This window comes from Dromiciops gliroides, chromosome 1, assembly GCF_019393635.1.
Source record: "Dromiciops gliroides isolate mDroGli1 chromosome 1, mDroGli1.pri, whole genome shotgun sequence".
In the NCBI taxonomy this organism is placed as follows: Eukaryota; Metazoa; Chordata; class Mammalia; order Microbiotheria; family Microbiotheriidae; genus Dromiciops; species Dromiciops gliroides.
In genome coordinates this window covers 174,806,076-174,829,364 of record NC_057861.1, presented here as the reverse complement: position 1 = coordinate 174,829,364, position 23,289 = coordinate 174,806,076, and the positions used below count along the sequence as shown (strand labels likewise).

General features: G+C 36.8%; 1 protein-coding gene across 4 annotated transcripts in view; it reads right to left on the bottom strand.

Moving 5' to 3' along the window:
• PHACTR1 (phosphatase and actin regulator 1) overlaps positions 1-22,963 on the bottom strand; it is a 690,544-nt gene extending 667,581 nt beyond the window's left edge. The window contains exons 1-3 of one of the 4 annotated variants that reach the window (XM_043963320.1): positions 22,752-22,963; positions 5,782-5,903; positions 3,831-3,965 (exon numbers count right to left, since the gene is read on the bottom strand). In XM_043963320.1, coding sequence (XP_043819255.1) covers positions 3,831-3,906 — 76 coding nt within the window. In that variant the 5' untranslated portion in view covers positions 3,907-3,965; positions 5,782-5,903; positions 22,752-22,963. Of the gene's footprint in view, positions 1-3,830; positions 3,966-4,232; positions 4,470-5,781; positions 6,056-6,350; positions 6,368-22,751 lie in introns of those variants that run through there. The other 3 variants (XM_043963327.1, XM_043963352.1, XM_043963334.1) reach the window with 3 other exon arrangements.
• Positions 22,964-23,289: the final 326 nt, after the last annotated feature.

Here is a 23,289-nt window from a genome sequence, read left to right as displayed (position 1 = left end):
GACCACAAAATAATTTATAAATTAAATCTAAGAACCCAAAATGCTAGGTTTGGTTAGTTTTACAGCTTAATAGATGAGTACATAAGTGGAGAACTGTTAAATGACTTGCCTGAATCAAGCAACCAAGAAACATTTATTAAGTGCCTATTGTGTGCCAAAAATGTATCTGGTGATGGGGATGACAAGACAAAAGTGAAACAGTCCCTTCTCTCAAAGTGTTTATATTCTAGTAGCAAGGTCAGTGTATAAAATTGAAAATAGAAATATCTGTTTGTTCATCCTGAGAAAATGCTGAGTTTAATGTTTCTTGCAAAATTAGAGATTGCTATGAAAGTAAAAATAAAATGTACACGTATTAGGAAGATATGGAGGAAATATATTTAGAAATTTAAATAAATTTTTTAAAAAAGGAAATAATAAAATCTTAACCTACTTCACAGAGTTACCGTGAGGAAAGTGCATTATCTCTATAAATATAAGCTTGATGATGATGTATTTTAAACGGCCTATTCAGAAAATCTTGAAAAGAATGAGCTACCCTTTAGGTGCTAGTCTCCTCCACACATGGCCCTGCCAAATTCTCACACAGAGGGTGGCACTGAGAGATTTTTTTTCCAGAAAGCAGATTTGTTTGCGAAAATGATGAGTGGGAATTCTCTCCTGAGCACCTGTGAATTGTTTATGCTAATTGGGTTATGGTTGATGATTGCTGTGTGGGTGAAATTTTAATCCACTATTTTTTGGATGCCTTATGAGAGAGTAGGTGTTTATTAATTGATTGGAAGTATTTCATTGTATTTCTCTGCCATTTTCTCTCCTCTCGTTTTTTTTTTTTTCTACTTATGAATCCTGAATCATGGGGAATAGAAAAACAGATTCTTTCTGGGGCCAAGGAGCCAGAATGTCATAAAGGGTTTTATTTGGGTAAATTGCAAAGCACCAGAGCTTTAGTCTAACAATAATGTGCAAGGCACAAAGCATTCTGTTGGCACAGCGGTGAGCCCTAGCATGACCCTATTTATTATTGACTGATTGGCTAGGCTAGCCATTATTTGTCATCACCTCCCTCCTCCTCTTCTTCCTTTCATACTGAACACTTCATTCTCTTAAAGATGGGGTTTAAAAGACTGGGTGTGGGAGATTAGAAATCTAAAACAGAGTACGTAGGCAGACAGGGTGCTAGGCTAGTTAGTGTACTTGTCCTGTGTTAGTAAAGGGTAGCACTGCACTTCCCAGATAAATTTATATATTCACCATCCCATGACATTTCTTCAGAGACTTGCACTCAGCTTTCCTGGGACCAGCAAGCTCCTAAAAAGACCTAACATTCCCCACTGCCAGATTGGGTTGGAAAAGCTGATCATTAAAAAGGTTCTGCTGATCATGCCCCTCCAGCAACAGCATTTCTCTATTTCCTGCTGCTAATCAGCACAGTGGGAGAACTCTCATTCAACTGGACTGAACTAGATGGAACAATGTACAGATGGAGGCACCTCTGAGTGTTGCTTCCCTTTATAGCCTTCTTCCCCAGCCACAAGGGAGACAAGGACACAGATGAAGCTGATGGGAGGATAGAGGGAGAGCCTGTCCTAACGCTACCTCCCTCCACCCCCAGTACATCCATGAATTCATTTGTATTTTAAGAGAACTTATTTTGCTGAGGGCAGGGTGTAAGGAGGATGGTGCTATACAATACAAAGAGAGGAGAATTAGATAATGAACACTATATGATAGAAAGACAAAACACATACACGCACACACACACACACACACACACACACACACATACTCTAGGGATCAATCAGATTAACTAGAGAATTTGGAAATCCTTTTTCCTAATGCTCTCCATAATTGATAAGAGCCATTGAAGAGGTGTGAGGGATTCTGAAACAATTAAGGTTCAAGAGATGTTGGCAGGAATGAGATGCAAAGGCAGAACAGGGCTCACAATTGGAAGTGCTTCTCCTCTGCTCTAGGAGCAGCTAGGTGGTGCAACTAGGATAGAACACTGGTTTTGGAATCAGGAAGACTCATCTTTGAGTTCAAATCAATCCTTAGATACTTAATAGCTGTGTAACACTGGACAAATTATTTAATCCTGCTTAACTCAGTTTCATCATCTGTCAAATGACCTGGAGAAGGAAATGGTAAACAACTCCAATATCTTTGACAAGAACACCCTATAAGAGGTCACGAATGACTGAAAAACCATTAGTAACAATAACAATATGTGATGTCCACAATCTGTTTAGAATTATAAGCTCATAGATGTAGCCCATAAGGGACAGTAGATACCATTTGGTTCAATGCTCTCATTTTACAAGAGGAATCCGAGGTCCTCAAAGAAGAAGTAGTGATTCACCCAAGGTCACACAATATTTGAGGCAGAATTCAAACCCAGGCCTTTCTGACCTTATGGTATGTTGTAGCCAACAGGATGGTGACTCCCTAATAAAGAAGCTGAGTTTAGCTAAGTTCTCAGGTGCTAGAAACGCAGTTTGTTTCTAGTCTCATCATACTTTAAAACTTTTCAGGTCATAGAATCACAGATTTAGAGATGAAAGAGATTTGAAAAACTGTTGAGTCTAACTCCCTCATTTGAACAAATTAGGAAATGGACACTTAAATAGCCTCTCTCATCCCATAGTTCAGAAAAAATGAAATAGCTATACAATGACTCTTATCTATAACCTAGGAAAGAGAGATCACCTTTATTCCCAACTGTAAAATGTGGATTCCCTACTCCTTCTTCCCTAATAATCATTTTGGACATCTAAGCATTTGACACAACCCTGATGATATACTCTGAAAGGTAGAGCATGAGACATGATTCCTGCCATTTAGAAGTTTGGATAGGGGGCAGCTAGGTGGCACAGTGGATAAAGCACCAGCCCTGGATTCAAGAGGACCTGAGTTCAAATCTGGCCTCAGACACTTGACACTTACTAGCTGTGTGACCCTGGGCAAGTCACTTAACCCTCATTGCCCCCCCCAAAAGTTCCAATAAAAATGCCCTCATTTCTTCTGAGATGGACTTTATTCCCATGATCTATTTGGGGACAATCATTACTGTTTCCAGTTAAAGTGTTGGAGAGCAGATTCCCAGAGGATAGAATAATTGATCTAGACCTAGAAGGACCTCAGAGGTCATCAAATCCCACCCCTTCATTTTATAACTGAGGAAATGAAGTTCTAGAGAGGTTAAATGAGTTGTTCAAGGTCACATAGATAATAAATGTCAGAGGAAGAACTTGAATACAGGTCTCTGACTCCTGAGGCACTGTTTCTTCTCCTGTTCTTGTTACCAAGAGCTACATTCATTATTCCTTACCTGGAATGCATTATTAATCTACTAAAGGGGACTGACTTAACTCATCCAAGAACAATAAAAGCAGGAATATGAGCTCAATCTTTTGGTTCCCAGTAGCTCTTTACCAGTCAGTTTTTCTTGACAAGGTTTCCTTAGGTCAGTGCAACTCAAATGACTTATTTCTTTCCAGATCTAGTTAGCATTCATTACTAAAATCTCATAATTTAGTCTGTGATAAAAGAGCCCAACAATATCAATGGTGGGTCTTGGGGGAAGGGGGTCTTCCATTTGAGATCTTACCAGAAAAGGGCTATTTTCTGAGAGATTGCATGAGTCAGAGCTTTCCTCTTTTCTTTTCATCCCAGTGGCTCCTTTAATGGGCTAAAGGTTAGCAATCTCTATACCCATTTCTAGGCTTCTAAAACACACCTTGAAGTGGTAGAGCTTTAACCATCCTATTACCACCAGTGATCCTAAGCAAAAGTATCAGAATTTTCCTGTCTTTTCCCTTTATTATTACCTTGAGCTCCTTGACTGTAGAACAGTCTGTGAGCAGATTCAACATCCAGAAAATAATCCATCTTTGGGTAATCCATCCTTGATGTAACAAATGTGCTGCTTCTTTAGTTTCAAGGGGGAAAATGCAGATCAATTCCTAGAGGAGGGAAAGGTATTATATTTACAAAGTCAAGCATATTAAAAACAAAACAAACAAACAAAAACAACCATGACTATTTTCTGGAATAAAACATGCAGTCATTAGGACACCCCATCCTCTCTCCCCAAATCCTTATTTCCAAAGCATGCACCGTAAACTGATTTTCCTATTAGGTATTTAAAGATTTAACAAACAACCAAATAAATATAATCTGCTAATGAGAACAACAACAGAGACTGAACCAAAGGAAGAGAAGCAACCTACCAGTTTTCACTTGCTATACAGTGCTTGCCGATGGACAGTAGGAATTCATCAACCATTGATTTTTTTTCAAAGGACTGTTTGATAATCAGCATCATTAAAAGATGCCAGCTGTTCTTATCTCTGAATCTCAATTGAGACAAGCAGGCAGGCTGAGCATTCCCCTAGAGCAGCCAATGTGCCTTGCCTGTGAGTAAGAGATTCCTCTCAAAGACAACATTGCCTTTATGACACATAGTGTGACATATTCCTTAGAGGAGTGCTGGGGATATCATCTCTTCCTGACATTCCCTCCAACATTCAAGGTTAGTCATAGAAGTGCACCAAAAGCAGTCTGCTTTTAAAGAACTGGTTCAAATTTGCTCATTAGAAACAATTAGCTTCCTATTGTAGAAGCCACACTTAAGCTACCTGTTATTGAAAGCTAGTTTGTCACCAGCTAATAAACTTCATTAAGAAACAATCAACCTGTTGGTTTTCCCCTTCAACCACTGTTATATATTTATTTGCTGTTTGCATGAATGAAGAATCCCAATTTCAATAATACCTTTTTGAAAGGAATTAATAAGGTGCAACCACTAAAAGCACACTTAAAAACACCACCCAATTGCTTTTCCCCACCAGGAACATGGGAAATTTTAATTTAAGAAACCAAGTCTGATGAGAGGGAACTTTGAAAATTCCCCCAAAGCATCAACTTTTGCTTCATTACCTACCCTCCAATGTAGCTTCTCTGTACTTCTCAAAACCAAGAACTAAGTCCAGACCAGCCAGCAGAGACAGCTAAAGGAGTTCTAAGCCAGAGCTTCTCTGATCTCACTAAATACCACCAGTGTAAGTAAATAATTTTGATTGTATGATTGGAACTATGATGAATAATGCATGTCATCTCCAAGTGGACTTCCCTTATCAGAAAAAAAAAATGGCCAGAATGTTACCTTAGCAACAGAAAGTGATGCTAACATCTGCCTCTGCATAGCTGAGGTTACCAGGAAAAAAATCATCTTTTTTTCTATTTAAAACTTTGCCCAGAAAAAATAAAATAAAATTCATAGCCAGTCATCAAATAAATCAATTTCTCACTTTATTCACCCCCTTGTAAGCTAGGGCTAAGAAGCATCATTATGGTTAACAAAAGAATTTTATTTTATCTAATAATTTACTTTTATTGCTTTAAGTCCCTTGTATGATTTGTAATTACAACCCAAAGAATGTGGAATGATTTCTCAGCAAACATAATGGAAACCCCATCAAGAAATGGTTCAGTGACCACCTGTTCTTATCTTTCAATAGGCTATTTTGACTCAAGTTCATTAAACATTCTCCTGCTATCATTAATACACAGATTAGCCATCAGCATCTCATACAGCCATAGGGTTTTCTTTCCCTCTGCAGATCAGTCTCTGCACAAGAGCTTTAAAAAGCGGCTGGATGGTTCCCAGTCATTTGAAAGAGAAAACGCAACCCAGATCTCCAAAATGATTTCCCCCCTGAAAAGAAAAGACACAGGAAAAGAGACAGGGAAGGAGTCTTAAAGTTAGAAGGTACTTACCAGCACTTATGGACCCCCTTCTATCATGCTGCAATGCATGGAATGGAGCTGTGTACTACACCGGAGCCTGCCAGCCAAAATGAACAGTTTCTAATTTTCCCTTCAAATCCGATCCAAGAGCACTGAGAAAAGAAAAATGATGGATTTGCCTATTTTATATTATGATGAAATGCAACCTTTAAGGAGAGATCTAAGCTGAACTGCTTTTTTGAACACATTAGACTGCTAATTTGGGAAAATGGAAAGGTTTTGTTTTACTGTCTTTTATATATTCTCTCTGCTACCCCCTCAATTTAATTTGCATTTAAAATTATTCTTATGTCTCCACTCTTCTCCAAGGTGTGGAGCACTTTCTAATCACGACGGATGTCGATGTGGCTCTGTGCAATGCCACTTTCTTTCTGAGTCGCAAAACAAGGTGAGTAATTATAATTGCTGCTTATTTGCAAAAATGAGGCACAAAGCACATGACCTTCTTGCCTGTCCTACCCTTCTCTTTCCTTTTGCCTTGTTTGGTCAGAGTTCTACTGCAAATCATTTCCTAATGCCCATTTAACTAGCCCTCTGACCTTAGCTGAAAAGACCTAAGGAACTTCAAGGAGGTGCCAGACAGCTAAGACTGGGGAATATGCCTATCATTCTATGTAATCACCCACAGAGGCAGAACTCAAACCTATGTCATTTGACAGAACATCTAACATTTTCACCACTGTACAACTCTGACCCTTTTCCTTGAGTTGTTGAGGCCCTTCCTATTGTTTATACCCAAGGCCAGACCACCTGGATATTTTTTACAAACTGATTTATTTTTTTCTTTGCCTACCAAATAGGGTTTTAAGCAAAAGCATGTGTAGCTTCATTTTTTGAGAAAAGTTACATTTTAGGAACCTCTCCAAGAAGAGTGTCACGACTACATAAAGCAATGGAGAGTGCACCAGTTACCTGGAACTTCTTGCCTCACCTTGAGACAAATCCCTGGCTGGGTAGGCTTGTGGTCACCCTAGCCAATCAGAATGAATTCTGCACCAGGCTGATGACTATTGAGACAACAGTCAATCTACCAATCACAAGCCCCCTTGTGGCATAGACCAGATATGGACTCCGAGTACTCAAGTGTGTTGTTTAGGGTCCAAGGACTCGATCTTCCAGGCTTGTCTTTCTTCCCAGTCAAAAATTGAGACATACGGAGCACTTGACATTTATAAATGGAGAGAGCTGTCTGCTGGTTTCTTTAGTTTACAGTAAGGTGTGGGCGACAGGTTCTGAACTCTCTATTGTGAATCTAACTGAGATTGTAGTGACTCATAGGAGAGAAAAGAGAGAGAGAGAGAGAAACTGGTGTGTGTGTGTGGGGGGGTGTTCTGACAAGCTGACAAATACTGAATATTAATGTGAATGCAAGTGAATGTGCTATTGGATAAAAGGAGGACAAATGGACAGTAGAAAAATAGAGCTTTTTTCCCAGGGAGATTGAAGAGAGGGCAGTGTATGTGATGGGGGAATAAGAATAAATGTTTTTCATCCAAATCTGAGGAAAACACATTATAACAAAAGCAGGCAACCATACAGATGCACTTTGATTTATAAAGCTCTCAATATACACAAAAATCCAAACTTGTAATATAGACACACTTTTTTTATAAGTAAAAGATTCAGCATGTATTTGTCTCTCTGTCCCTCCCTCCCTCCCTTCCTTCCTTCCTTCCTTCCTTTCCATCTATCCATATCTAGTCTCCCTTTCTTATCCAAGCTGAAGGTACAGGAGCTACTCCTGAGCCTGGTCCATTAAATTGCATGAGAGGCTTTACCTGCTGTGTTTCTGCTTTGGCCTTACTTAGGCAACCTATTGGCTCTAGGCTTAACCATATTAATGCTGAAATTAATGTGGATTCCCTATCATCTTAGTTCTCTGCAGCTCAGAACTCCTGAGCCCAAGAGATCCTCTTGTTTCAGACTTCCCTGGAAGCTGGGATCATAGTTATGTGCCACCATGTTTGACTGTCATGTTCTTTTTAATTAATTTCAAATAGCATTTTCCATGTAATTTGAATTACACTGAATTACACTATACATGCTGCCCTCTCTTCAGTCTCCTTAGGAAAAATGCTCTATTTTTCTTCTCCCCATTTGTCCTTTCCTTCTCCAGTAGCACATTCACTTATATTTACATTTATATTTGGTGCTTGTCTGCTTGTCTTTTTACCTTTGGGTATCGGTATTAGGAAATACCAAACAAACTGCAGGGGTGAAATTCAATAATTGTTCAATTTAACAATCTCTTCAGTTGAGCTCTGCATAAAAATGTCTTTATTATAACCAAAGCTAATGGATATTAGGGTATCTTTTGTATTACATTGTCCAGTAACAAGGACTAGAAGCATAGAAAATGGAAAAATACAATGTCATACTAAATGTATAAATATCCTAATAATGATTCTAAAGCATTAGAAAGGCATTTATATAGAATCTGTTAGTTTAGTTGTAAACTTCTCCAAGGCATCATCCATTTTAAAAAATTAACCAGATTTTGTTCTATGAGTATCTATACTCAAAAGGTAGATTTAGATCTTTAGATATAGATATTGACAGGGGTATGCTGAAGCAATAGATGTAGATAAATATAGATATAGACAGGACTATGCTGGAACCAACATGAACCGGCCTTTGAAAGCTGATTGTTAAATTTTCAGTCTGAGCATTTATACCTCAGAAATTGACAAATGGAACAAATCAGGACTTGTTTTTATCATTTTGTTGACTGTCTTGACCTGATCTATAGCCTCAGGTGAGAAGAGGAGCCAGAATTTTATCTGACCATGTACCTTCCAACCTCTATGTGTGCCTCCTGTGGGAAAGCCTCAAGGAGGATGGGCATTCACCTCCCTTCATGCCCCCCCCCATTCTTAGCAAAGAACCTTGCCTCATATTTTTTTTTTTGGTGAGGCAATTGGGGTTAAGTGACTTGCCCAGGGTTACACAGCTAGTAAGTGTCAAGTGTCTGAGGCTGGATTTGAACTCAGGTCCTCCTGAATCCAGGGCCAGTGCTCTATCCACTGCACCACCTAGCTGCCCCTTGCCTCATATTTTATAGAAAAAATAATTGAGGCCATTCATCATGTGCACTCTCTTGTCCCTTTTTCCTCATCTTATGTCACTTATATGTCTTCTTCCACTATATCCTCTTTCAGCCCTATTTCATATGAAGAGGTGACTCCTTACCAAAGTTAGCCTCTTTACCTTCACAAGCAATCCAATTCCAACCGGTCTCCTCCAAGAGACAGTCCCTTCTGTCTTTTCCACTCTCTTGGTTATCTTTAATTTCTCCCTATTTATTGGAACATTCCCTATTGCCTACCCACATGTCCATGTCCTCTACCACAATCATTACATACCCCTCACTCCATTCTTCGATCCCTGCTTACTGTCTTATATTTCTTCTGTCTTTTGTATCTAAACTTGAAAACTTTGTATACAATAGGTGTCTCCATGTGTTTTCTTCTCACTCTCTGCTTCTGCCTTTGCAATCCAGCTTTCAAACTCATCATTCCACTGAAACTGCTCTCTTCAGAGTTACTAATGATCTCTTAGACAAATCCAACGACCTTTTCTTTATCCTAATTCTACTTGACCTATGTGTAGTCTTGGAATTATTGATCACCCTCTTCTTGATACTCTCTTCTCTCTGGATTTTTTGAGACACTACTCCCTCCTGGTCCTCCTGTCCATCAGACTGCTGTTTCTCAGTTTTGTTTGCTGAATCCTCATCCAGATCACTCCCTCTAACAATAAATGACCCACAAGGTTCTGTCTTGGACCCTCTTCTCTTCTTCCTCTAGACTACTTTACTTGATAATCTCATCAACTCCCCTGGAAACTGCCATCTCTATGCTAATGGTTCTAAAATCTGCCTATCCTGTCCTAATATCTCTGCTGACCTTGAATTTCACATCTTTAACTACCTTTCAGACATCTTGTACTGGATATACAGTAGACAGCTTAAACTCTCAGTGACCAAAATGGAACTCATTATCTTTCTCTTTAAACCCTCCTCCCATTATTGGAGAAGGCAACACCACCTTCCCAGTCTCTCATGCTTGAGACCTGAACACCATCCTCGCCTCGTTTCTATCTTTCATCCCTCATATCCAATCGGTTGCTTAGGCATGCCCATTTTGTCTTGAACACAGTCTCTTTTCTCCTCTGACATTGTCACCACTGTGGTGCAGGCCCTCATCACCTTACACTTGTACTACTGCAATAGCCTGCTGGTGGGTCTGTCTGCCTCAAGCCTTGCTCCACCCCAATCCATTCAAATCAGCCACCAAAATAATTTTATTAAAGTAGACCCTTCTACTCAATAAACTCCAAAGACTACCTATTGCCTTTAGGATCAGATATAAATATCTGTTTGGAATTCAAAGCCTTTCATGACTTTGTCCCTTCCTAGCCTTCCAGTCTTCTTATGCCTTACTCCCTACCACACATTCTTCAGTCTATTGTAAGCAGCCTCCTTACTATCTTATGAATCTCTCAATTCCAGGCATTTTCTCTTTTTGTCCCTCATGCCTAGAATGGTCTTCCTCATCATCTCTGTCTATTGGCTTTTCTGGCTTCCTTTAAATACCAACAAAATTCTCACCTTCTACAGGATACCTTTCCCAACTCCTCTTAATTCTAGTGAATTTCTTCTTTTCTTCATTCATTCATTCATTCATTCATTCATTCATTCATTGTTGTTTGTTTATTAATTCATTGTGTATAAAGCTTGTTTGCTTGTTCCCTTCTCCATTAGATTGTGAGCTCCTTGAGGGCAGGGATTTGTTGCTTCACTTTTTGTATGCCCAGAGCTTAGCACAGTGCCTGGCTCATGGAGGCCCTTAATAAATTTTTGTTGAATGACTGACTGAAGAAAGTGATAGATAAAATGTTAATAATGCAGATTAAACTTAAAAGTATGTAATGTGCATTTTTTTCCCTTTTTTTGGGGGGAAAGCTATATGTATCTTGTAAGAATTGAGTGAAGCACACTGACTCCATCTTGTGATTTTATTCTGGATCTAGCTCAGTTCCTTTTCTATTCAATTATGGATCTAGTCCAATTACTGTCTATTAAATAAACTTTATTCAGTTGTGAGAATTGTGAAAAAAAACTTATTCTATTGTTTGAACCTGGCCTCAAGTGTTTAGGAAATTAGACCCCTCCTCTCTGCAGCTTAGAAATCCTTAACCAAAGACCTAGGTTATGCTGACCAGAAACTCAATCAGATTCATATTCAAGAAAGGAGTTGACTCTTCCCCTCCTAACTTGAAAAGTCCCTAATCTTTTTTCCATTTTTCCAAAAAATCACATTTCCTAATTTTGTAGCCTGGTTAATTGTTTTCTTTTAATTAATTGGTCTTTTTCAATTAGTTGTTTTAATGCATAAAAAGTTTTCTTCTCCCTGTATTCAGAGTCCAGTGACCAAGCTGAAGAGTCCTGGTCCTGATTTGTTATGCAATTGGCATGCATAACTTCATACATTGATATTCTCAGAAGCTTGAACCTTTGCTTCCTGAGTCATTTCATCTTTCACCCACCACAACCTATACCTATCTATCTATGTATCTAAGTATCTATCCAGACAGAGAGAGAATGAGAGAGACACAGAGACAGACAGACAAATAGCCATACAAACAGAGACAGAGAGAGACAGAAGGAGGGAGAGGGAGATATCTTAGCCTTTTTCCTGAGGCAAAGTAATTAATATATATTTGACTTCCACTTGGACGTTTCTAACTGAATGTCTTCTAGGCTTCTCTAATCATACCCAAAACAGAACTTGTTATTGTCCCACAGAAACTCTTCCTTCTTCCCAACTTCCTTATTATTGCTGGTCATGCAATACATCACTATCCTTTCAATTGAATGAAGAAGATGATGATTGACAATGATGAGGATTGACCGAGGATGATGAGGATTGATGGCTGTTGATTGATTGATGATTGATGATGATGATCACAAAATGTATGGTACTTTGCTGGGCTGTTGTGAAGAAAATTCTTTGTCAAGTTTAAGGTACTATATAAAAGTTCTCTATTACTGCTGTTGCAATAATGAACCTCATGGGTTTATTGTAAGGAAATCTCTCTTTAAAGCACTATATAAAAATAGTTTACTATAAACAATGATGAGCAGTATACTATCAGAAAGACCTGGAGGGACCTGCATGAGCTGATGCAAAGTGAAATCTACTGTATACAAATTAACAGTAATATTGTGAGATGATCTTCTGAGAATGACCTGGTTATTTTCAGCAATGTAATGATCCAAGACAACTCTGTAAGGTCTTATGAAAAATGTAATCCATTTACAGAGAGAACCGATGGTATTTGAATATGTATCGAAGCATATTTTTTTTTGTTAGTTACTTTATCAGAAACAAAAAAAAGTATGGGTCATGACACCATATGGGATTGTGTAACTGAATGTGAAGATCACAAAATTATTTGGCAACAGTAAAAAAGTTATGTATACCTATTTAATATACCTATATAAAATAGATATAAATTTATATACATATTTACATATTTACATATATACATATATAAATGCAACTGGGTTGCATAAAAAATTTCTCTGGTTAAAAGGGGTCTCGAGTGGAAAACATTTAAGAAGCCCTGATCTAAACAACATAGAGCAAAAAGAGAATATGACTTACTTCAATAAAGTCCTACAGAATAACATTGATCTAATAATCATGACACTTTGAGTCTACTCCAGATTCCATTGAACTATAATATTATTCAGCCTGCAACTCTTTAGCTTTTGAAGAGTAACATGAGAGTTTGGGACAAATGCCTAAAATCTAGGTTTTAATGTCCATGACATTTTCCACAATTAACCAGTCAAAAATGAGCATGAGATTAGTCTAATGAGACCTATTCTTCTTGAGTTCTCTGGTTTGGACTCATTGATGCTTTCCTTTAAAATCTTAACAAACCATACCCTTAATAATGTATTTTACAGTTTGCAAATAATTAAAGTCAAGCTCACTGGCCTATTTTTGTAAGATTGAATGATCTTCTCTTTTATTGAAAATCAAGATATAATGTTCCATTTTTCCAACTGTGTCATACTGTTTTCATCCCTCAAATTTTTAAAAGATTGCTACACATAGCCCAGTGATTATATCCATACATTCTTTCATTTTCCTAGGATGTATTTCATATGTACCTGAAGTCTTGAACTCATTGAAGGTATCTTAGTGCTATTTTCCTCTTTCATCACTGCTTTTAGGTTTAAATTTTCTGTTAAATATTTTATTTCTGTTTTCAAAATAAAGATCATTCTTCTTGGTAGAAAAGACAGAAGCCTCGACTCATCTTTATTATGTTTTATTAGATCATTTACCCTGAACAATAGTCCACTGTCTTCTTAGATTATCACCAATATGGGCAAGAAGCTTTCTTAGACATCTTTTGTATTCATAATCAGTTGTAATTCTTTCTAAGCTTTAGCACTCCTGACTCTCTTGTTATAGGACAGGAAACTCCTTTGTATTTATCCTTCATTACCTATAATTGTTATTAATTTTGTAATTAATTTATTTAACATTCATTTAAAAAAAATTGAGCTTCTGTTTCTCTCTCTCTAGGTCCTCTACCACTCACTGACAAGGAAAGCAATATGATATTGATTATACATGTCAAGTCATGCAAAACATATTTCCATATTGCCATGTTGCAAAAAAAATTAAGAAAAATAGTGAAAAAAGTATTATTTAATCTGTGCTCAGATTTCATCATTTCTCTCTCTGGATGTGGATAACATTTTTCATTTTGAGTCCTTCAGAATTGTCTTAGAATATTATATTGATTAGAATAATCAAGTCTTTCACAGTTGATCATCATTACTGCTGTTACTACATATAATGTTTTCCTGATTCTGCTCACTTCATTTTGCATCAGTTCCTATAAGTCTTCCAGGTAAATTTTTTCATACTTCCTCAGTTTGCTTATGATATCATCCTATATGTCTAACTCATGTGCGAATTTAACATTTTCTTCTGGACAATGTGAGATGTTCATCTTTGCCTAGTTTCTGCCAAACTGCTTTCCAGTTCCTCCAGCAATTTTTGTCAAATAGTGAGGTCTTGCCCCTGTAACGATTGGAATGACGCCACCTGCTGGAAACTTACTGTAGAAGAGTTCCGCCTATGAATCGAAGGTCTTTGAGGGCAAGACCAGGAGTCTTTTCTTTGGCATCAGGAAGTGACGTTGGGTAGTGAGAGGAAGAAGGAAGGAACTAGCGCTCTGTCTGGGCTATTTCCTCTGGACTCTGGTGGAGAGCGGAGCTAGAAATGCGCTCTCCCTTTAATAGATAGGAATCTAGGCCTTTCCCTCTCTCTCTTTACCAAATTCTTATTCTCCTTAATAAACACTTAGAAGTCTAACTCTTGCTAAAGCTTATAATTTATTGGTGACCACTCATTAGATATTTTAGACAGTTTAGCTAGAATTTTAGCCCTTAACACCCCCAAAGCTTGGATCTTTGGGTTAATCAAAAATGAAACTGCTATGTTAATTTACTACTATATAATCACTGATCCACAACTCTATTTCTTAGCTAGTAACAGATTTGTACAATAAAAAATTTAATTACATTCTTTATATGCTTTTTTTTTTATAAGACAATGAGGGTTAAGTGATTTGGCCACGGTCAAACAGCTAATAAGTGTCAAGTGTCTGAGGCTGGATTTGAACTTAGGTCCTCCTGAATCCAGGGTCAGTGCTTTATCCACTGTGTCACCTAGCTGCCTCCTTTATATGTTTTTTTAAACCTCTGAGTCAGTATGTTTATTTCCTTTGCATTTATATTTGTCCCTTTGGGCAATCTTCTCTTTCCTTCCTCATATGAGAGGTTTTGTTTTTTTGTCTCTTTGTTTTGTTTTGAATTTCATTTGTGAGACTTGACCATCTCTTTTAGACCAACTACCCCTGTACATTTCCATTAGGTCATGGAATATTTCCTACCATTATATGAAATGATAGTTGAAATTTATTTTCCCCAAATTTAAGATACAGTTCAGACTATGCTGAATGTAAATATTTTTCTCTATCACAAATTCTAAAATTGTCACTTTTTCCCAAGGTTCTCATCATTTCCACATTAGCATCAATGTTTCTCCTTTTGAACAACTGATTGAGTAGCATTAGATCCAGAATAGCAGTTGCTTCATTTGCTTCTTCTAATATTGAATAATATAACTGCCATTAATATAAGTCCAAGACTTATTGTGTTCTCTTCTTTGAGAAAAAGAACTCCAATTGCTGTCTAGAACTAGCATGCCTCCATATCATGCCTCATGACAGATTTGTCATCTGCTTTCCCAATTTCCTGTCCACTTTTTCTTTTTGTCCAGGTATTCTATAATATGTTCCCATGACAATAAAATTTCTGCTTCTCCTACTGTCCCTCTATTGCATAATTTACTCTGTTTTAAAGACTGTCATCCACAAATCACACTCACAAAATATTTATTATCCTCGAATGTCATTTATATAGGTCTGGTGGCCTAAAAGTCATTGAAGACAGCTAAATTATCTCTTATCATGCCCCTACTTCCTTGGGCTTCAATTCCTTATGGACCATCTTTTTCTACACTTTTTAGTCTTAAGAAAATTATTCTTGTTGGAGAAAACAGAACAAAATATTAGGTGAGTAGTTCTCCCTTCTTTCTCAACCAATGGTTCTAGTCCTTTGATCTTTTCTCCAATATCAATAAAACTGTTTTCATTAACATCTATTCTGGAATCACAGAATAATAGAGTTGTATGGGACCTTAGAAATTATCTAGTCATCAGAGATTCAAATAAATCAGCTTTTTTTAAAAATGAAGAAACTGAAGGCCAGAGAAATGAAAGCTGTTTAGCCAGGAAGTGTCAGAGGAAGCATTGAAAGCCAAGGTCTGACCCCAAATCTAGAGCTCCATCACAAAACTTTAGGTCATAGGTCATTCTAGACTTAATCATTCCTGACTCTAAATTCTTGTAATACTATACTTTACTTTTGTATTTATTCCTTCTTCTATTACCTCTCTTTAATGAAAAGCATAGTGGACTACAGGATAGAGCAATGGCCACAAAATCAAGATAATCTGGTTTCAAGTTTCAAGTTCTATCTCAAAAACATTGTAAGCCTGTGCAGTTCACTTATCATGTCAATGCTCCATTCTCTAGTTGTAGCTTTGTCATCAATACACATCGGTAGAATGGCTTCCTTACTGGGAAACTCTTTACTCTGGTAGAATCATAGAGCTAGGCTAAAACAAAACTGTTTTTAATTCTGACTTCTCTATATGCTTTTAAAATATGAATTGGTCAGTTAAGTCCATATGCATTCACAAACATAGCTGTTTGCACGATCAGAATTTTATTCCTTAGACTTTCTCCTTCCTCTTTTAGTTAACTTCCTATGTAAAATTTTGGCTACAGGATGCTATCTCCATTTTCTACCTACCTTCAAATGTAAGGGATATATACTTGTGCAGCCTTTAAATAGGGATTAAGATAGAAAATGGACCTGTGATTTCATTGGCATAGAGAGCTACTGATTGAAGAAACTCCCACTAGTGATGCAGGTTGGTAGGCAAAATTAGGTTGGAATCTGACTATTGAGGGGGAAAAAATCTTTGCTGCAAAGTCCTCTTATAAGGATCTCATTTCTAAAACATATTAGACACATTCAAATTTATAGGAATAAGAACCATTCTTTAATTGATAAGTGATCAAAGAATATGAACAGGCAGATTTCTGAGGAAAGCTAATGTATCAATAATCATATGACAAATATTCCAAATCTCCAATAATTAATAAAATGAAAGCAACTCTGAGATTAAACCTTACACCCATTTGTAAATTTGACAGATAAGGAAAATGACAAATGTTGGAGGGTCAATGGAAAAACAGGCCTATTAATTTGGTAGAGCTGAAAATCAGTCTAACCATTCTAGAAAGCAAATTGTAATTATACCAAATAAGTTGTTAAACTGTGCATATCCTTCAATTCAGCAATACCAATATGAAGTCTATGTCTCAAAGAAAGAAAAGAAAATAGAAAATAGAATATGTACAAATATATTTATGGCATCTCTTTTTGCAGTGGCAAAGAACAGGAAATTAATGCTATGTCTATCATTTGGGGAATGAATGGCTGAACACATTTTAGTATATGAGTCTAACAGAATACAATTATTCTACGAAAGGGAAGGGGAAGGAAAGGAAATGAAACAAACATTTCTATATTGCCTACTATGTGCTAGACACTGTGCTAAGAGCTATTAAAAATTATCACATATGGCTGATAGAATGCTGGTTAATTCTTGCTTCACATATATACTGCCAGGTCTTCCTGACCCCAGAATAGCACCCTATCAACTTGAGAGATCCATTTACGGAAGCTCTCAGTAAGGAAAGATTTATGTTGTAGGGCAAAGGATAGTTGTCATTTGCTTATAATTTCTGAGACTTTCTGCTTTGCCCTCAGCTTAGATTCAGTCTAGGTTTAGCCAAGAGGCACTTAATAATGTACCTTTTTTAAATCAGAAATTTTACTTTATTCTTCATACAATATAGTGAATTTCAACAAAGAATAAAAAGGGGACACATGGTGGGCCTGAGCAGACTGTAGATAGAAATTGTATAAAGGAGGCCAAAGGAGATGAGTGAACAACAAGATAGACTGGTCTATGTGGGAGAAAGAAGAATAAAGCGTATGTGTTCCATTGGCATCCTTTAAATGTCAAATGATGGTTAAAAGCCCTGATAACATTGAATGGCTTAGTGTCCCTGTGACATACTTATGAAAGGACATGAATAATACACACATGGATGAAGAGTGACCAGTGGCATTGGAGGAAGTGCCCCTGTAGCTGAGTTCACATATATCATGTGAATGTCAAAATAATTTCACTGTATTTCATTTTCCTATAAGCAAAGTTTGGATGATCACTTGTTGGGGATGGTGTAGAGGGGAGTAGCAAATGTCGGTTTAGGTCCCTTGTAAATAGTAAACTCTATGAGTTTGTAACTCCAAATGCAGACCTCATTTTCCAATCCAATTGTTCTATAGATGGGCAAGGAGTCTAGGTGAAATTTGTTAATATCGCAATCTTGAAAATGATTTGCAAAGTGGCAATCATAATAAAAATCATTATGGCCTTTGCGGACAATTGGTAAAAACACTCCCTTTCCCCCTAACATTAGCTTGAATATATACACATATGTATGTATACATACACACAGATACACACAAATGACTTGTCTGTTCTATGTCGTACATTTTAATGGTTTAATTTCAGGAAGCTCATCATATCTACCAACACATGAGGTATTTCTTAGGGTTGCAGTCTTAAATTCATCTCAGTCTTATTGGCTTGGGAAGTAGTGTTTGAATGGAGAGGATAAAGAAATGTTCCCAAGTGGTTTTCAAATTCCTGAGTGGGAAGCAAAGGGAAATATGTGTTTAATGGAGGAAGAAACCGTTTGCCACTGATATCTTTTTTAGCTAGACTTGAGGGGATAGAGTAATGATATTTGACTTTGTATCCTCAGCAAAGAGAATTTGAATTGCCCAGAGCTTCCATAAATGTGTAGACATATAATTTATTTTTCACCCACCCCAAGGGAAACTGATAAATTAATCAGAACTTCAATCACATTTTCCTGCTCGTTCAAAAAATCCTGAAAAAGAATCAGTGGAATAGATTAGATATGTTGAGGAAAGAAAGAAAGAGAAAAAGATGATCATCACTGAATGTACAATGTGTGCTACATATTGTACAGAAGCCACAGAATGAGGCCTATAGAGGTTTGCTTTTCAAGAAGTGCAGGAGAAATAGAACAACAAAGGACAAGAGGTGTTTTGTTAGCTGCCAGATAAAGGAAATAATATGTGTCAAATTGTTTTTGCTAACTGTTTTATTGCATCTAGATTTTAATCATACTAAATCTCAATGTACATTAAGAAGCATGCATTCGTTGTTAACATTATTTGTCTTTTGCATATATGCAATATTATTTTAAATATATTTGCATAATAAATATTTGTATTACTATTCCTTGGTTTGATTTTTTCTTTTTGATGGAAGTTAAATGCCTTTGGGGTATGTTATCTTTAGAGATTACATAACATCTCTGGGGCCAGATTTTAAAATTGGCACTGTGTTTCTGCCTGAATATTGAAAATATTGGTAGATCAAATTAAAAAAGAGGACAAAAATGGAAATTGATACTCATGGGTAGGGATGTGGGAGGACATTCATACTAGTGCACTTTTGGCAGAGCTGTGGATTGGTCCTACTCTTCTGGAAAGCAAATTTCATCTGTACCCAAAAGTCATTTAACTTGTTAATCTCAGATCCAGGGATAGCACTATTGGGCATATGCCCTAAAATATCAAAGAAGCTATATATTAAAAAATGCACATAGCAAAAATTTTTGTTGTAACAAAGGACTGGAAAAAAAAAAAGTATGTGCCAATAAGTTGCTGAATAATTGACCAAAATATGGACAGAACCAGGAGAACTATTATACAATGGCCAGAACATTGTAAAGAACTAACAAATGCTGTAAATATTCATGTTATTCTTTTCCCCTGTGAGAATGTAAGCTACTTGAAAAGAGAAATTATAAGATTCTTTTCATCTTTATCCATGGTGGTAGCACAGTGGCTGGTACATAGTTAGAGCTTAATATATATTTGTTGATTGATTGAATGAAATGGTCAATCACCACTCTAAAAGACAGATATTGGAATGTGCTTCCCACTTCTTGGTGAAGGGTTGGTAGTCTGCAGGTGCAGATGAGGCAAACATTCTCAGATATGGCCATTGCAACAACAACATGAATAATATTTTGATGATTGTTTTTGTTTATGATAAAAATTGGAAGGAAGCATTGGTAGATGTGAAATACATTTATAGATGCATAAAAATCAATGTATTGAGGACATGATTTCACAGGTGGATTTTTTAATGAGAATGCTAAAATGTAAACTCTTAGAGATTTGCCTGAGATTCCAAGGTACAATGACTTCCTCATGATCACTCTCAAATACACGTGAAAAATAAATATACTTATACCATTATATGAGATGTTACCATAACATAGCATAGTATAGCATGTATATTATATTAAATTGGATTATATTATATTGCTCACTATATTTTATTATATAATGCTATACTATACCATACCATACCATACCATATAATACTATACTATATTATACTATACTGTAATATATACTGTAATCAGAGGCATCATGGAGTGACATGGTTGATAAAAGACTGATCTGGATTCAAGTTCTATCTCTAATATGTAATGATTGTATAACCATTGGTAATTGAGTAAACCTTTCAATATGAGATACATAAATAAGAAAAATAGCTGGATCAAATTAGAAAATCTTATCAGAATTTTCATGGAATATTTGAAAATATGAATGTTTAATTTTTAAAGGCTCTCAGCTAAAACATCATTATAACTGATGAATTAATTAGACTTTATTTCTGTTTGTTGTCTTTGACTCTATAAGCTACAGAAGAGCTACCCAATTTGCAGATGAGATTCTGAGCTGCATTGATAGAGGGTAAAGGTTTCTACACTGGGATTTCTACACATGGATGGAATCAGAGACCAGGACCAAATCTATACTACCACGCTCAATTCATAAACGTAAGTATATTTGTGCATTGTATACATGTTGTCAAATATGCATACATGCATATATGATAAAGACCTAGAATGTATATATAGCAATCATGATCCAACAGAGGCCTGCTGGTAAAAAGAGAGCAAGCTCTATGCTTAGACCTATTAGCGGCAGGGAACTTAATACTTTTGATTATTTGGACACAGGAATGCTACTTTTATTTAATACCATCTTCATTTCTTGCAACCCTTATAAGCATGTATTTCAAGTGACTTTTTTTTTTTTGCGGGGCAATGGGGATTAAGTGACTTGCCCAGGGTCACACAGCTGGTAAGTGTCAAGTGTCTGAGGCTGTATTTGAACTCAGGTACTCCTGAATCCAGGGTCGGTGTTTTATCCACTTCGCCACCTAGCAGCCCCCTCAAGTGACTTCTAATTTAGATATTTAAATGCTTAAAAGAAATACATCAGGCAGATATTCTAAGTTTATAGATAAAGTCTCATTTATATACATAAGGCAAATGAGACAAAAACTAGCCCAGGGATCCAGGTCTCTAGAATAGCCAAGAATTTAAAATTCAAGTCTCTGAGCTCTACTTTGTCTCCCACTCAACCATAAAGACTCATGCTCAAGTGTTTCTGGGTAAAATTTTGTGGATTTGCTACCCAGTTAGCTAGGTTCTCAACATGTTGGTTGTTTTGTAAATAAGAGAGTCCCTGCTGAGATAGAGATTTTCTGAGGAAGGGTTGGTAGAAAGTCATCAGTAGAATGATCTAGTAGGCTGAGTTCAGCAGCTAGAAACAGATGCCTAGAGCAGACAATATCCAGTTGGTCATTGTTCCCATCTCAATTGGCCCAATGCTTTTTTTTTTCTTGTGTTAATGTTAGGGTTTCCAACAATCAGTAAAAGAAGATAATAAGCAGTCCACATGCTTTGTGAATTCCTAGAGTAGTGTCTCAAATGAAAAAAAAAAAGGTGGTATCCTTTTTGCTATAAACTAATAATGGATAGGGTATTTTTCCTAGAGTTACTTTCCCAGAAAGGCTTGCAATACGATTAAAAAATCGAGCTGAGTGTTGGACCATGTTGGCAATAGTGGCTGATGATGAATCAAATTTATAAGCACTTTGAAGCTTACGGAGTGCTTACCTCAAAATAACTCTGTCAAGCAGGTAATTCTAGGGTTATACTAGTTACAAACCTGGATTCCCCTTTCATCTTTGAGAGCTGCTATCTTTTATACAAGATAAAAACATCCCTTCCTAGACACTCCCTTCCACTGTGACACTTGTTGCTACAAACCCCTTGATGGGATTCTCTCACCAAATAAAGGCAGGCAAATTTACACAACAAAATGTCCGGAGAATTAAGACTTTCTGAATTAGATGGCATCTGATGTGTTTAACTGCTCCACCACTTGAATAATGTAAATGAAAAATCTCTGCCAGAGAAAACATAAATTTTCTACTTAAGTCTATGAAAATGTTCAACAAGGGAAATGATATTCTCTTAATAAAACTTTGAAATGGTGAAGAAAGAACAAAGCGGCTGATGAAAAGACCAAAAGACTGGCTATATAGGGGAATAGGGAGAGGGAGGGAAGAGGAAAGGGAGGAGAGAGAGAGAGAGAGAGAGAGAGAGAGAGAGAGAGAGAGAGAGAGAGAGAGAGAGAGAGAGAGAGAGAGATTTTCTATGTTCTAATGAATTAGCTTTAGAAAAACCAATTGTTCTTTGAAAACAGTTTTAACCACCTGTTTTATTTATTCTACTAGGGAAATTTAATGATGATTGCCTAGAATGATTTATCACTCATTACAGTCTCTGCTGTTTTTCAAAAACTCTGGAGAACCCTGGAGGGTTATTTCTATACCTAAAGGCAAGGACAGCAATGAGCATACAGACTGAAGTAGGTTTCTGCCTTCACAGATGCCATAGTCTTGGCAGGGAGCTGAAGATGACATTTTCTTGGTTATCATAACCTCCTCTGTGTGTCAGAGGAGAGAGAAAATTATATGAAACATCATGGAGAAAACAATGCACAGACTTTAAAAAAATATTCTTTCACTATAAGTACCAAGAATTAAATAGAATATGTTTTTTAAACACATAGCATCAAAGGAGCCATCAGTTAAAGCCGAAGTCTTCCTATTCCTATGGCAACCATCAGAAGCATTCAACTAATGAGACATTCCCCTATGTTACCCCAGCATGTGTTCTTACCACCTCCACGTCTCCTTTTGCTTTGATTTTCATTAAAAAAAAAAAAAACAACTCACCCTGACCTGTGGAATCTATTCTGAAAATGCTCTTTGATGGTCAAGAAGGCTTGGAATCCAATATCCACAAAATCAAAAGTGCAAGCATGACAAAGATAGTGTCCATCCCAGAGGAGAGATGACCAGACCCCTGGGGAGAGTGCAGCCCCTTCATAGACAGATGCCTTATGCTTCCTAGATCTGTGAAGTTGAAGAGCTCATTCTTTCCAAAGCCAGACTTGTCTCTGTGAAGAGGTTCCCTTGAGTTACAACTCTGTTCAGTGGGAACTACTATGTGGGTGCCATATGTGATAAAAGCTGAGCCAATTCGTACCCACTGTGCTGGGAGTGAGGCTTCAGGAACATTTCTAACATATTCCCAGGAAGCTACAGCAGTTAGTCAGAAGAACAGAGAAAAGGAAAAAAAAAAAACCTTCCAAGTACCCCATGGAAGCTGGGTAATAAGAATAATAATTCACATTAAAGCTTGTAAAGTTTGTTTTCATATACAGTGTCCCAAAAGTTATAATGCAGTTTTAAGTTTTAATGATTTAATTTT